We start from the raw sequence: 16,977 nt of genomic DNA on the forward strand, positions 1-16,977 counted from the left end.
TGGATTAGAGGGGTTACGTGATTTGCCACAGCCGGCAAGTGAAGGAGCTGGCATTCAAAGCCAGATCCTTTTTGATTCCAAATCTCAGACTACTTTAAACCTAGTACTGCCTGAAGCAAAGAATTGGGTTTTATTTATCCCTTTAAGCTTCATGACCCCAGCACAATGTTTTGGACCATATGGGCTGTGTATATGCACGGTTTCCATGCATCTTTTGTAAAAAATGTTCAGTGGTTGGTGCAAGTTATAGAATTCTGACCATGTGATTGAATCTTCTAGATCCTTTTGCTACTCTGATGTTTTCTAACAGCATGTCTAGGGGACTGTAGAGGTGGAGATTTAGAATAAACATCTGGAGCCTCCAGCTGCCTGCTGAGGAGACAAATGGAGCGCAAGGATGGGAGGTGTTCCATGAGAGCCTAGAGAGTAAAAAAAGGTCCAGACTCTGGATTTTGGTGCTGTATGTACCCTGGGTTCCTGAGAGTGGAGGACACCTGTGCAACTGTGAAGCCTCCCATCAGTTTCTGGCAATTTCCTCATCAAAAGTGGACAAGTGCAGTCAGAATTCTCTGCCTTGTGAGCTGAGCTACAGTTGCCCAGAAAGAAGAGCTGAAGTCATCATGCTACAGCGGCTGTTGATCACCCTGCCAGCAGAGGCCAGCACTTGGGTGAAGTTGCACCATCCAGAGAAAGCCAAGGAGGGGGCACCCCTGTGGGAGCACGTGACCAAGATGTTTGAAGGAGAAGGTGAGAATAGACTGCTGGTTGGGAGGGAGGAAAAGCAGCATCCTCTAGGGTGGGACGGAAAGTAGGCATCTGAGCGGAAGCATCTCTTGGGGAGACAGTGGGTAAAAGGTCTCTGGAGTTCTGATTATTGCCCCTGGCCTGGGGTTTTCCGGAGCAGTAGTGGTTAGTTCAGCCTAAAACCAATGTTTCAGTGTCATGGCTGTGTATGTTATTTATTTTTATCTTCCCCATGGGTGCATGGAGCTGGGAGGGCTTGCCTGATTTTGCTTTTTTTATGGTGAGGAAATGTGAATCAAATGAATGACCTGTCCAGGTATTAGGTGGGTAGGTCAGACGTAGAAGGCAGCAGGGGAAGTACCAGGTGAGACTGGAGTATCTTGTGCTGGAACAGCAAGGAAGAGCTCAAAGACTAATAGACATCTACCAGAAGGAGGCAGAAGCCCGATTCAAATTGGGGACAGTTTAAGTGTCCAGATTGATTGTAACATCTTGAATAAGTAAAATTCCACACATTTTTGATGACACTTAAAATAGAGAGTCACAGATGTAGAAAACAAACTTATGGTTACCAAGGGGGGGCGGGGGTGGGATGAATTGGGAGATTGGGATTGAAATATATACACTACTATTTATAAAATGGATAACTAATGAGAACCTACTGTATAGCTCAGAGGCAACTATACTCCAATAAAAACTAATTTATAAAAAAGAAAAATAATTTAAGAACACTCCCCCAAAAATAAAAAATAAAATAAGGAAGGGGGGTAGAAAACCCATCTGCCAACATTGGAAGTGATTAATACATTGATTTCTTACTTTGAAAATAGATTATTATTGGAATGAAGGATGCATTTACCTTGCTTTTTACATCCTTTTCAGAAAATGCCTGCCAATAATAAACAGAGAAGGAATGATGGAATATTTTATTGTAAATTGGAAGCTTGATAGGGAATAGGATATTCACATGGTGTCAAGTTATGGCCCCGACAAATCACTTGCTAAATGTCAGGGAAAGAACATGCTTTTTCAATGACAAGATCTGGTGGTCACTATCTTAACCAAGTGTCCCAGTGATGGGATAACCTGATATTTTGTGTCTTCTGGATCATTTAATATAAAGCATGTGGTCTCATGCATGAAGAATCCCTGCCTAAAATGTTTAACCTTATCCAAATTAATCTTAAAGGCTGAACTTCTGCTTTAATGAAAATACAGGGGATGGAAAAATAAGAGAAATCCACCATGAGGATACAGTAAGTCGATGCCGGCCTCTTGAAAGCCAATGTCATAAGAAAAAGGGAAGTACTATCTTGAGTAAGAGAGACTTTGAATAACAACTGCTTTAAATGTGTGAGCCTTGATTGGCTCCAGGTTTGGAAAAAATCTAGGATACAAGACAATTTAGGGGGACTTCTCTGGTGGCTCAGTGGTTCAGAATCTGCCTGCCAATGCAGGGGATACAGGTTTGATCCCTGGTCTGGGAAGATCCCACATACCATGGAGCAGCTAAGCCCCTGCACCACAGCTACTGAGCCCGTGCACCGCAATAAGAGAAGCCACCACAATGAGAAGCCCAAGCACTGCAATGAAAAGTAGCCCCCACTTGCCACAACTAGAGAAAGCCTGTGTGCAGCAAGGAAGACCCAACACAGCCAAATAACTAACTAACTAACTAAAAAAAAAAGATAGTTTGGGAACAGTTGAGGAAATCTGAATAGGGACGGGATATTTAGATGATCCTGTGGAATTATTGTTAACTCTCTGAAGTATGATAAATGGAATCATGGTTATGCAGGAGAAAATTCTTTGACGTATTTAGGGAGGAAGTACGATGTCTGCAACTTTGAAATGGTTCATAAAAAATATATAGATAGATGAAGCAAATGTGGCAAGTGTTAACAATCATTAAATGTGGGTGTTAGGTATATGGTTGTTCAGTATTCATAATAAAAAGTTAAGGGAAAAAAAAGTTAAGGGAAAAATACAAGGACAATAATTCGTATGCCTTAATTGCTAATTCATATTTTTAATACGTCAGATTCAGCCAGTATTTCTTGAATTTTAGCAGCATGGCAGAGTGTTATACTTAAATAGCAGATGGGAAAAAATGAACCAGATACAGTTTCTATGCAGATACTCATACTCATACACAATTGACAGTGACCATTATAAAAATAAATATAATAGAAGGCAGCCTGAGCTAGATACCAGAGTGGAGATAAAAGCCAAGCATTGGAGGAATACAGGGGAGAGGAAGCTTTCTTCTCATTAAGGGGGTCTGAGAAAGCTTCACTCAAACTGGTCTAGAAGGATACCTCAGTTTTTCACTGTGTAGGACTTGGGGGAAAGTACTGAGGTGGGTGCTCTCCAGGTTTGTTCAAAGAATGGTGAATAGGATTACGTGGTAGGTGTGTTCAGTGCATGAAGGGTGGTGTTTAGAGGCAGGTAGTACTTGGAGAAGCAGCTTTGGATTGGTTGTGGAGGATCTCTAAATCTATGGTAAAGTGTTTGTATTTTTCTTTCTTGTAAGTGGGGAATCATTGAAGATTTTTGTGCAGAGGAATAGACTGATAGGTCTGTGCCTTTGGACCAGCATTGACCATTGGGAAACATTAACCTCCCAATCAACGCCCTGCAGATCCTCCTCATTAAGGGGCTCCAGTCTGCTCTTGAGTTGCCCTGAATGTCCCTCGTGTTGAATGTATTGAGAAGGGGCCCATATTCAGCAGGTCTGCAGGCAGTTTTTCTATCTGAGGGATTTGGGGAGATGCAGACCTCATAGCCCTTTTCCTTTCCCAGCTCTGCTATCTCAGGATGCTGATGAGACGGGGGGAGAAAGTTTTGAGGATAAAGTGACCTCTGGATCCCTGACAACAGAATCTCAGGTAGGTTGGAGTTTCTTGTCACTTTCTTGAAATTGTTTCTCAGATTTTAAGAGCCCTGGACTTCAGTTTTCTTTGACTCGACTTCCTGGATTGGATTTTCTTAGCCTGTTAGAAACCAGGCTGCATGGATTGATTTCACAGGCTATTTCCCCACCAGTAGTAGCCTTCCTCAGAAACTCTCTTGTTTCTAGCAAACCTCTAGCCATTTATACAACAAATTTAAAAAGCACATTGGGTGTGTGTGTGTGAGAGACAGACAGACAGACAGACAGAGATAGAGACAGAGAGAGAGAGAACAAAAGTACATAATGTAATTCTTGCCCTTAAGCCTCTCAAGATGTCATCCAGGGGAAAGACAAATATGGTAAAATATTTAAAACAACATTTTAAAATGAGCAGAGTGGGGTTCTGATATTCTTGGAGTTGTATATACTTCCTAATGACCTTTAAGAAAGGATTTTCGGTCACATCCTAGAGCAGAATTGTAGATGATAGAGAAATGAGTAGAGAAGCTACTGACAGGTCATAAAGAACACAAACTAAATAGGCTGAGAAGAAAAGGAAGGAAAACTTCCAAGAGCAGTTTAATAGTATCTGTGCATCATACATGAGCTCATCAGAAAACCGATGGCACTGGCAGGCAAAGCTCTGCATAGCCGAACTCCAGAAGCATAGAGAAACTCAAGAGAATTAGAGAGTCATCAGAGAAAACCAATATAGAGGTATTGTTAGAGAACAGAAGAGTTTAAAGTGGAGTGGTCTTAACTTCCAAAATCACATGGTACAGGGTTTAGTCCCAAGTCTTTAACCTTCTTCAAATCACCAGTTAAATATAAATGGTTGCGTCAGTCTAGTAGGCCTGAAGTGCATTCCAGAATTATTTACAAAACAAAAAAATCATTCAAATAGTCTTAATTCCGTATGTAAGGAATTTGTTATTATCTCAGCCTTCTGGCTTCTGGGTTCTCTTCGTATTTGGTAATAGTTTAAAAAAATAACCCCAGTGGTTATTTACTTTCTGTAGATCATTCATAACAGGCTCTTGTAGCTCACAATAGTGTCTGCTTTGGTCAAGGGATCTTCCTTACTAAGCAGAATTCATGCGTGCTCTAAAAATGTGCTATTCTCACATACTCTTCTTACTAACAGAAATACCCAGCTAAGGGTCTTATCCATGCTGAAATATTCTCATTTTAACCAATTCTTTTGGCACAGTCAGGGTCCCTGTCTTCTCTTGTGGCCTTAGCCCCTTTTGAACCTTCCCCTTTCTCAAATATGCCTAATTTTTATTGTCCTTAATCTGAATTACTATATACTGTGTTGTGACCTTCTTTAATATAGTTCATGAGTATTTTGCCTTCAGCCAAATTGTGAGTTGTAAAAGACAATTTATACACTCCCTTCATTGTTTTGTAACCTCCAGCAGAGAATCAGCCAAACAGTTTCAGGAGGGTGTCCATAGGAACTGGCAAAGGCTTGATGAGAAAGATCTCTTTCTAGCCTTTCCTGCATCATAGATGGGCTCCCGCATGTGGCAGTCTACCTTGGAAGTTTAAGTCCTTACAAACAGGCTGACATAGACTACACCTGTCTAGCCTGAGGGGAATCTCTGCTGAGTGGTGTTTCTCTACCCCTGTGATGGATTGGCTTTAAAAAAAAAAAAAAAAAAAAAAAAAGATGGTATCCAGGAAAACTTGGGGCTAGAATCTCTCAGCATCTAGATGAGGTTAGAACAACCTCCTAACTCTGGCTGAAGAGGAACATATTTGCTGTTCTAGGAACTGTTAACCTTCAAGGACATATCTGTGGACTTCACCCAGGAGGAGTGGGGGCAGCTGGCCCCTGCTCACCGGAATCTGTACCGGGAGGTGATGCTGGAGAACTATGGGAACCTGGTCTCAGTGGGTAAGGATGAGTTCCCCTTGTAACTAGAACCTGCCTATTGGAATAAAAATCTTCATTTCTAAGTTAAGTGCTGTGCTTGGGCTTTGGGTTCTGTGTTACAGATTTCTAGCCCCTTATGAACATCAGGTCAGGATGGCTATGGTCTTTTTCTGCCCTGATCTTTCTACTCTACTCTTCAGAAGGCCTGAATAACAAAGAACTATCTGTAAATTCTTGGGGTGCTTCTTCGACCTTAGTTTTTTCTTCTTCATGAGCAGGATATCAGCTTTCCAAACCTGGTGTGATTTCCCAGTTGGAGAAAGGAGAAGAACCATGGCTGATGGAGAAAGAGGTTTCAGGAGGTCCAAGTCCAGGTAAGAGTAAGGCAGATGGAGCTTTTGTCACGTTGGCCAGAGAGTTCTGCTTAAAGGCTTCTCCAGGCCATGGGGAAGGCTGCAGCCACCTGGGTGAGACCCACAAGAAACCTGATTACCACTCTGTCCCCAGTTTCCTGCACTCCTCTCCTCTCATCAGTTTCTTTGGAGTCAGAGGAAAAGAGATGCCTTTTTCATCAGGGTTAGCTGCCTTCACCATTTCTCATGACCTGACTTTTGTGGTTTTCTTGCTTTCTCCAACATTCTAAACCTTGCCCTGATCATAGCTTCTTTTTCTTGTACGTTCAGATATCTATGGATCTCTCCTCATAAAGACAGCACCCTTCACCAGATATCTGTGGGTCTCTCCTCATAAAGACAGCACCCTTCACCAGATTCTTAGGTCATTTTATCTTGACTTTCACTTTCTCTGATGATTTCATTAAAAATTTTTCCTAAATCTTATTCTATGACCATATCTTCAATTCTGATTCTCTTTTTAACTTTATAATTTAACTTTTATTTCAGATAATTTATGACTTTTTGAGAAATCACCACAGATTTCCTTCTTACCAAATCCAATGGCTTTTAATAGTCTTCTTCAAATTCTAAGAACAGTAATAATGACACTATTTTCCAAGCTGGCTTCTATGAGTCCTGTACTTACTTTAACCCCATCTTACAAATGAGGAAAAGAAGGCTCTTAGGTTAAGAAATCTGTACACAATCGTTTAACTACTGTTTGGTGGAATCAGTATTTGAATTCTAATCATTCTGACTCCACAATTTGAGTTCTTATGGTAGCGTCCTGCAGGGCAGCATTAGGTCATATAGACCTCACCACCTTCTTGATATCTTTTCTTCCACCAGCTAGTTTAATAATTTTTGTCTCCTCTCTCTCTCTTACTGCTTTTTCAGTGCTTCTCATCAATCTCCTTTTTAATGTGGATATATGCGAACTTCCCTGGTGGTCCACTGGTTGAGACTTTGCCTTCCAATGCAAGGGATGTGGGTTTGATCTCTGGTTGGAGAGCTAGGACCCCACATGCCTTGTGGCAAAAAAACCAAAATGTAAAATAGAAGCAATATTGTAACAAATTCAATAAAGACTTAAAAAATGGTCCACATCAAAAAAAATTCTTAAAAAAATGCAGACATATCATTTATGCCCTTGTTAGGCTAGGTTAAACTACTATAGTAAATAGACTCTAAAGTCTGGCTCACACAGAATAGGACTTTCTTGCTCATATATTGATCTGGGGGAATTGTTTAGTTCAGTGGGGCAGTACTTTTCTTTCTTTTTTTTCCCTTTTAAAAAGAGTTTTATTGAGGTATAATTTATAATTGCAGTGGACAGTTCTCTTCCACCTGGCAATTCAGGGACAGAGATTCCTTCCACATGGTGGTTCCATCATCCTTGAGGGCCTCCTCATCATCTAAGTTTGGCCAGCAGTGGAGGAAGAGCACAGAGGAGTTCATCTGGAAGGCTTTTACAGGCCAGACTGGAATGGCGTACATCACTTTTCATTCTCATTCACTTGATGGGGGAGACTTTGTCACTTCACTCAATCAAATTCAAGGAAGATTGGGAAATATAGTTGTGTGTCCAAAAATAGGGAGAAGAAATTTCAGTGAGCAGCTAGCAGTCTTTGCCACAATCCCTGAGGAGCCTCTCTTCTACACTGCTGTTCTGTTTCTGCACAGACTTCCACAAATGCATTGCGATGGTCTCAACTATCCCTTTGACTTCTGTATTCTCCATATTTTCATCTTTGTCATATACGTTCATATGAACTCTGTTCCCACATATCCCTGGTGTTTGGAACATCTCTATATAGACACACTGTTGTTACTTCAAGCCCAGTACATCCAAAAACAGAAGTCGTCTTCTCCCCAAAGTTATCATCCTGACTCCTCCTGTTCTTTCAGCCTCTGAGACTAGAAATCATGGTATCAGCAAGAATGGTTCATGCTTTCTACTGTTTTTCCCTCGTTTTCCATGGTTTCATCTTCAATATTACCTGCTAGGTCCACTTCTACTCTTCATCTCTGTTGATACGTTGCTAAGCCAGGATCCCATCATCGCATGCCAATTACTATAATTTCTAGTTGCATTTGTTGATGTCTTCCTTTTTTCTGAATCATTTTAAATGTTACTGCCAGATTTGACCACTTAAAATACCACATTTATCTTGTTTTTACCCTAAAAAGAAAAGTTAAATGATTCCTTATTCCCTGTAGTAAGTAATCCGAACATCTCTACTTGCTTTTTGAGTCTACTTCAAAATTTATACAGCTGTTACCAAGCATGTGCTATTACTAAAATTAGGTTAGACGTTCTGGGAAATAAGATTTTGCTGTGAACAGGAAATATTGGTGCTTCAGGATCACGGGTCCAAAATGGTTAGATAGAAATAGAGGGTAAAAATACAAGAAACTCCCTCATCCAAAAATGCTGTGTCATGTATATTATGGATAGAATATATATCCTCTATCTTTTAAGATTTTACAGTGTAGTTAATATTTTTTCACAAATTAAGAAAGAAGCCATTTTTCACCTCTTATGTAAAAATTATGAAGATTGATAAAAATCCAGTGTGGCACCCATACCCATAACCCAATAATTTCTTTTTAGTAAATCCTATGAAACACTGACAGGAGTGTACACAAATTTGTTTATAATGACAAAGTGAAAAATTGGAGACAACCTAAATACTTTTCAATAGATAAAAGTTAAACAAATATGTTTGTAAGTGGAATGCAATACAATTGTTAAAAAGAATAAGATAAATCTAAATGTACAGATGTAGAGTTGAGTTTTTAAAAAAAACAAAACAGATGCAGAACTATATGTATTCCATGATCCCCTTTTTTGGGTAGAAATGTATATTTATGACTATATATACACAAGTGCACACATTCACATGTATATATTATTGAGAAATGTCTGAACAGATGCATTGCAAGATCCTGAGAGACTACAGGAAATTGGGATGAGATTGAGAGAGGCTATCCTTTTTTAGTGAATGCATTTCTATATTATTTAATGTTTTATTTTGACATGCACAAAGTATGAGGTACTTAAATTTTTTTAAGTAAATAAAATTTTGTCATAGAAATATGAGCTTGAGATGATATCATGTTAGAAGTCTTAGTTCTTGATATTTGCCCTTACAATGATGCTTTCTTCTTAGTTCATTTCCTCTTGCAATTCTCATTGATGAACTCCTCCTGATTTTTAAAGTCACCTCACATACTTTATTTTTTATTTTTTTTATTTTTTAAAATTTTATTTATTTATTTATTAATTTTTTGGGGGTAAACCAAGTTCAATCATCTGTTTTTACCTCACATACTTTTAACAGCTTCTTTGCTTTGACCACTTTGTTACTTTCATATCAGCTCTCTAGGTAGCAGGATCCCATTTGAAGACAGTCCAACCCTCCTGTACCTAGTATATATATATATTTTTTTCCCCTTCTGTTCTCACTGTGGCCATTTATTTTTTAAAGTACAATGAATATGGGTTATTTATATTTTGGGATTTCTTTCAGACTTGGAGGATGAAACAGAAACCAAAGAGTCAATCTTAAAGAATGACATTTCATGGGAAGAATTACACCATGGTCTGGTGATGGAGAAGTCCATGAGAGGAAACACCTTGATTTCCACGTTGGGAAGGGTCTCCAAATGTCACAAGTTAGAAAACCACCAGGACAACCAAAGAGTGGGTAAGGAGCAAATCCCCTTGATCCACAAGAAAACACTCACACAGGAGAGAGGCCAAGAATCTAACAGATTTGTGAAAACTATTAATGTGAGCTCAAAAGTTATTCCAGGACCAATAGATCCTCCAAGAAAAAGACACCATAAATATGACATATCTGGAAAGAAAAGTAGATACAATTTAGATTTGATTCATCACTCAAGGAATTATACAAGAATGAAAACCTTTGAATGTAATATTTGTGAAAAAATCTTCAAACAGCTCATTCATCTTACAGAACACATGAGAATTCATACTGGAGAGAAACCTTTCAGATGTAAAGAATGTGGAAAAGCCTTTAGCCAAAGTTCATCCCTTATTCCACATCAGAGAATCCATACTGGTGAGAAACCCTATGAGTGTAAGGAATGCGGGAAAACCTTCAGACATCCATCGTCTCTTACTCAACATGTTAGAATTCATACTGGGGAGAAGCCCTATGAATGTGGTGTTTGTGAGAAAGCATTCAGCCAGAGCATTGGGCTGATCCAGCATCTGAGAACTCATGTCAGAGAGAAACCTTTTACATGCAAAGACTGTGGAAAAGCATTTTTCCAGGTTAGACACCTCAGGCAACATGAGATTATTCATTCTGGTGTGAAACCCTATATTTGTAATGTATGCAGTAAAACCTTCAGCCACAGCACATACCTAACTCAACACCAGAGAACTCATACTGGGGAAAGACCATATAAATGTAAGGAATGTGGGAAAGCCTTTAGCCAGAGAATACATCTTTCTATCCATCAGAGAGTCCATACTGGAGTGAAACCTTATGAATGCGGTCATTGTGGGAAAGCCTTTAGGCATGATTCATCCTTTGCTAAACATCAAAGGATTCATACTGGAGAAAAACCGTATGATTGTAATGAATGTGGAAAAGCCTTCAGCTGTAGTTCATCACTTATTCGACATTGCAAAACACATTTAAGAAACACCTTTAACAATGATACGTGAAATATGTTCAACATCAAAGAATACCCAAATTGGATCAAAAACCTCTAAATCCGTGGTTTTCTGACTTCTGGATTTCAAGAACCAATAATTTTTTTAATGGTTTGACCCAATGTTACAACTATTAATTTTGCCACATTACAACAAATACTACCTATTATCAGCATTGTTTCAGAAAAGAAAGGGCATTTTAATATTTAAAAATATAGGAAGGATATATTCATAGAGAACAACTCTTTACATTGAATTAAATCAGCTTTATGGAAATCTCCTAAATTTGTCTTTATTTTTCTCATTTCACTGTGGGCCAGTGAAACCATCACAACAGGCCAGTGATCTGTGATTGACTTTGAGAGTCACTGTTTTAAATATCCCTTTAATGAATCAGAATACCATATAACCTTTTGCTATAGCCCTTTATATGGCTAGAAGAGGTATAGAAAGATACCAGTTGTCTCATTTCTAGAAGAAATAATGTCAAAGGGAATTTTCCAGACTTGATAGATAACCCACTATACATATTTATATTTTATGGTTTTCTATAGAGAGGAATTGGCAAACTTTTTCTGTAAAGGGCCAGATAGTAAATATGTTAGGTGTTGCAGGCTATATGGCCTCTGTCAGAACTACTCAACTCTACCATTTTAGCGCAGAAGCATTCAGAGACAATATATAAATCAGGGTATCTCAACCTTGGGACTGCTGATATTTTGGAGCCAGATTCTTTGTCATGGGCAGCCATCCTGTGCGTTGTAGGGTGTTTAGCAGCATCTCCAGCCACTAGATGCTGGTAGTCCCCTCACCTGTTGTGACAACCAAAAATTTCCCCAGACATTGCTAGATGTCCCCTGGAGGGCAAGATAATTCCTAGTGGAGAACCACTGACGAATGAGTGTGGCTGTGTTCCAATAAACTTTATTTAAAAGGCAAGTGTTGAGTTGCATTTAGCCTGAGGGTTGTAGTTTGCCACACCTGCTGTAGAGTATGTAAAATGATTAATACTGACAATAGACTATCATTTAATGTCAAATTTGTATGTTTGTTTATATCTATGTCAAAAGTCTTATTTCCTTACCAATTCCTTTGATATTTTGTTGAAAAAGGTGTTGTTTTTAGTCACAATTGTAATGCTGTTGTGGAAGTCTAGGAATTATTTATGGAGAAATTTATGCAGACTTTAGTTCATAATGATGCTTTTTTTGTTCATCCGCAAGTGCTTTGAGATGTATCTCTAAAAGATAACCACCACTCTTTTAAGACTTAACTGCAATGCCATTATTTTACCTAACAAGATTAGGTCATGATTCCTTAATACATATTGATGTTTTTTTGAAGATAGATGTGTTAAGATTGGTGGCTGTCATTTTAATTGTTTTTGACTTTCCATTTGCCAAATGTACAGTATTAGATTCACAAATGTGCTTTCTGCTGAGTGGGAGGGTTTTGTGATAGCCCCCAGAAAAACACATTTAGGGGCCTGCCAAAGAGGACCAGGGAGAAGGTGACTGCAGGTACCAAACTGAGGCAGGAAAGTATGAGAGAAGTGGAGGAGTTGATTCATACTACATCACTGTATTTATAAATACTGGATCCTTCCAAATGTAATTGAAGATTGGTCAAGTTCAACTTCTTAATCTTAAAGAGCAGAACAAACAATTCAACTGCCTGAGCGTTGTGTGAACTGTCAAAAGTAAAGCTGTTAATCCAGAATATATACCATTATCTCTAGATATTTTCTATTAGTATATTTACTTTAAACAAACTGGCTTCTAACTCAAGTCCTTTATGACTTTGATGGTCAGAAGAACAGAGTGAGGATGCTCATTGTACTTTATATATGTTCATCCATGTTTCTCTGGTCTTAGATTTCCCAAGAATTTGTGTTCCTCTGATTGCTTTTTTTAGTGAAAGTCATGACCATCACTTTTCTCTGCCTCAGTGAGTCCCTGCCTCAGTGATCTCATATGATGTCTTATGGTTTAAAATACTATCTCTGTTTAATTGGCAAATTCATATCTCCAGCCCAGATCTTTCTTCTGAACTCCAGCCTGTTCCTGCCATCGAGCCTTTGCACTAGCTCTTTCTTCAGACATCCTGCCCTTCCTTTCTCATCTTTGCTCAAATGTTGCCTTTTCACTGAAGCCTGTTGTGACCATGCTACTTAATATGGCAACCTGTCCCTTACCCCCTAACTTCAATATTCCCAACCCTCCTTAATTTGTTCTATTCTTTCTTTGTCTATATCACATATGACCTAACATACTAGATACTTTACATATTTATTATGCTTATTATTTACTATTGTCCCCCTTTACTAGTATGTAAGCTCCATGAGAGCAGGGATCTCTTTTGTTTACTGGTGTATCACAAGTGCCTAGAACAGTGCCTGGCACACAGTAGGGACTCAATAAATATTTGTTGAATTGTTTTGATTTGAACTGAATTGAATTATGTATCTGTGATGACAATAGAGAAGGTCAATTCCTGTACTGTCTCACCTAGGTTTCATAGGTGAGGAAATCTTTTTGTTTCCTTTTTTTCCTTGCAAATGGATCAGAATTTATGTCTCTAAGAATTTATAAGCCTTCATATCTTAAGATGGAAGGGTATTTTTAAATTAATTTGTTTAAAATGCAGTTAAGTAGGGCTGATTAACTACATGACTTTATCTTTGTTTTGTAAATGTGAGTTTACATCACCACCTTCCCTCATTCAGCAGGAGACTAGAGTTTATTCTCTGGAGTTGCTCTGGAATCAGGGACACCAGACACAGGAGACACAGGGGTAAGAAATAGGGCTGAAGTGGAGACTAAGCAGTGGCTCTGGCAGCCCCTCTCCCAGGGGAAGCCAAGTTCCGCCCCTTCAGCAGTCTCCAGTTTAACTCATCCCTCCATATAGAATTTATTTGTATGACTTTTGTTAATTTTGTTAATCTTCTCATCACTGAAAAGGTTATTTCCTATGTTTTGAGTTTGTGTTTTTGCATATGATGCAATTGAGGATCTAAACGTTTCTGCTTTTCAAATTTCTAGTCAGTTATCCAAATACCCCTCATTGTCGTCCCCTTTCAACTGATTGTGCCATACACACTTTGTACATCTGCAGAGATGACTTTATTTAAACTGCATCATCCCTCTGAAATGGGTACTATTATTTCCCCCCATTTCATAAATGAAGACGCTGAAGATCTAAGGGGATAAATGATATGCCCAAGGTTGCCCAGCTAAGCAGTTGAACTGCTGGATGGGTTAAACTGCTGGGATGGGAGCTGGACTGTGTGTGACATTCATGTATCTTTAATTTTTCTGATAAGACATGCTTTTATGAAAATATATATAATTGATTTCAAAACACAGGTGTTTCCTCTCTCTACCTTTATTTTTTTAAGTTTCTTTTCAAAATATGTATGTTGAAGCCCTAACACTCAATGTGATGATATTTGGAGAAGGGGCTTTTGAGAGGTAATTAGGGTTACATGAGGTCACAAGAGTGGGAAATTCATGATGGAATTAGTGCCCTTATAAGAAGAGCCCAGAGAACAAACTCCCTTTCTCTCGCCCTCTGTTACCAACACCCAGTCTTAGTCCACTCTGGTTGCTGTAACAAAAATATCATAGACTGGGTGGCTTATAAATAGCACAAACTTATTTCTCACAGTTTTGGAGGCTGAAAGTGCAAGATCAGTATACCAGCATGGTCAGGTTCTGGTGAAAGCCCTCTTCTTAGTTACAGACTGCCAATATTCTCCCTATGTTCTCACATGGTGGAAGGAGCTAGAGAGCCCTATAGGTTCTTTTTTAAGGCCACTAATCTCATTCATAAGGGTTCCACCCTCCTGACCTAAGCACTTGCCAAATGCCCCAGCTTCTAACTACTGTCAATTGGGTATTTTGGATTTCAATATATGAATTCGGAGGGGATGCAAACATTCAGACCACTGCACATCCATACTTATGTTTCCAACCCCAAACTCTGTCAACACTTTGGATTCTTAATTCCAAGTGTGTAATTGACTCTTGGATGTGTATTAGGCATCTCAAATGTAACAAGCCCATTTCTGAACCTGCTCTATCTCCAGTATTTCCTGTCTCAGTAAATGGGAACATCCAGTCGCTCAATCAGAATCATCCTTGACTCCTGTTTCTCTAACAGTACATTCAATCCATTAGAAAATTCTGTCAGCTCTGTCTTCAAAATACATCTTTCTCATCACCTCTGCTGCTACCACCTAGTCCAGTTCACTGTTTTCTTTCACATGGATTATTACACACTTGCATCCCCCACAGTTTATTCTCCAGAGAGCATCTGCATGGCTTATATTCTTACTATGATTTGCCTCAAGCAATACAGCATTCTTGGGACTTTCCTGGTGGTGTAGTGGTTAAGAATCAGCCAGCCAATGAAGGGCATATTGAGCCCTGCTCCAGGAAGATCCCACATGCCGAGGAGCAACTAAGCCCGTGTGTCACAAGTACTGAGTCTGTGCTGTAGAGCCCTCGAGCCACAACCATTGAGACCATGTGCCACAACTACTGAAGCCCGTGTACCTAGATCCTGTGCTCCACAGCAAGAGAAGCCACCACAATGAGAAGCCCGCGCATCTCAACAAAGTGTAGCCCCTGCTCGCCGCAACTAGAGAAAGCCCAAGTGCAGCAACCAAGACCTGATAAATTTTAAAAATAAAATAAAATAAATTAATTAATTTAAAAAAATACAACATTCTTTGCTGGTTCATGCATATGCCTGGCCTGGCACACATGCTCCCACCTCAAGGCCTTTACTTCTGCTAAGATTTTTTTTTCCAGGTATCCATGTGGTTTTCTTCCTGACTTCTTCCAGGTCGCTGGTCAAATAGCATATCATCAGTGGGACATTCCTGAATTACCTTGTATAAAATAGCTCCCCACTCATAGCTATTCTTTTTAGGGTTGATTATACTTTATTACTCTTTTGCCCATCCTTACTAGTTTGAAGTTAGATACTCTACTTCTCTTCTTTTAGTGGTTACCCTGAATATTATAACATTAATTTTGTGGAAACTTTATTAAGTTATGATATTCATACATAAAAGTGTATATATAAAGATAAATATCCTTTAAAAATTATTATTTTAAATTAAAATTATTATTTTAAATTAAAATTATTATTTTAAATCATTTACTTATATTTTTGGCTGCATTGGGTCTTCATTGCTATGCGAGGGCTTCCTCTAGTTGCAGTGAGCGGGGGCTACTCTTTATTGTGCATGGGCTTCTCATTGTGGTGGCTTCTCTTGTGGAGCACAGGCTCTAGGCATGTGGGCTTCAGTAGTTGTGGCACTTGGGCTCAATAGTTGTGGTGCACAGGCTTAGTTGCTCCTCGGCATGTGGGATCTTCCCAGACCAGGGCCTAACTCGTGTGCCCTGCATTGGCAGGTGGATTCTTAACCTCTTGCCACCAGGGAAGCCCTAGAGATGAATATCTTGATGAGTCTTCAAGATGACTCACTCACATTGCTGGCAAGTTGATGCTGGTTATTCAGCTGGCTTTCCTTGGAGCAAGCAAAGATTGTGCAAGGCAGAAGTGGCAATGTCTTTTATGACTTAGATTCTGAAATCACACACTGTAACCTCCACCACATTTTATTCTTTCAAAGTTAGTCTGCCTCATACTTAAGGGGAGAGGAAGGAAAGAGTGGGCATATTTTTAAACTACCACAGCCACTTTTAAGATTTTTCTATTTGTCTTTAGTTTTTTGCAGTTTCATTGTGATGTGTCTAGATGTGGATTTCTTTTTATTTATCTTGTTAGAGAGTTATTTGGCTTCTTAAATCTGTGATCTCTTTGCTTTCATAGGTACTGAAAAATATTCAGCTATTATCTCTTCAAATACTGTCTCTGGCTTATCTCCTCTCCTCTTAAACTTGTGCTATATCTGCTCACTGTAACATCTATGACTCTTATTCTTTCTTCTATATATTTCATCTTTTTGTTTCTTAATGCTTCATTCTAGATAATCTCTTCTGACCTAACTTCCATTTCATTTATTCTCTATTAAGCTATGTCTAATCTACTGTTATATGCATTCAACAAGTTCTTAATTTTGTTACTGTATTTCTCTGTCATAGAATTTCTATTTAGTTTTTTTAATACATGTTCTCAAAAAAATCTTAATGATTTTAGGGCTTTTCTATGTATGGGAAGATGCAAGAGTCTGGGCTCATTGAAATTATTTCTTAGATGTGCACCTTAACCAGGGCCGGAATCCCGAGTGCAGAGTGTTTCCCGTTTGTCTGCATCCTGAATTCCCCTCTCAGTGAGGGCTGCAGTGGCTGATGGCTTGATGGTGGGCAATTCATTGTTCACTGGAATGGCAGGCAACGTTCCC

General features: G+C 39.0%; 1 protein-coding gene and 1 non-coding gene across 2 annotated transcripts; both read left to right on the plus strand.

Annotated features, from left to right (window-relative positions):
• Positions 1-468: 468 nt before the first annotated feature.
• On the plus strand, positions 469-11,431 carry ZFP69B (ZFP69 zinc finger protein B). The gene is made up of 5 exons (XM_057696694.1): positions 469-747; positions 3,547-3,632; positions 5,411-5,537; positions 5,795-5,890; positions 9,445-11,431. Exons 1-5 carry the CDS (start codon positions 621-623, stop codon positions 10,611-10,613), a joined length of 1,605 nt encoding a protein of 534 aa, XP_057552677.1. The 5' UTR covers positions 469-620; the 3' UTR covers positions 10,614-11,431.
• On the plus strand, positions 5,073-5,165 carry LOC130843439 (small nucleolar RNA SNORA12). Its single transcript, XR_009050947.1, has one exon. It is a non-coding gene; the product is annotated as a small nucleolar RNA SNORA12 (small nucleolar RNA).
• Positions 11,432-16,977: the final 5,546 nt, after the last annotated feature.

The sequence above is a fragment of the Hippopotamus amphibius genome, chromosome 1 (genome assembly GCF_030028045.1).
Source record: "Hippopotamus amphibius kiboko isolate mHipAmp2 chromosome 1, mHipAmp2.hap2, whole genome shotgun sequence".
In the NCBI taxonomy this organism is placed as follows: Eukaryota; Metazoa; Chordata; class Mammalia; order Artiodactyla; family Hippopotamidae; genus Hippopotamus; species Hippopotamus amphibius.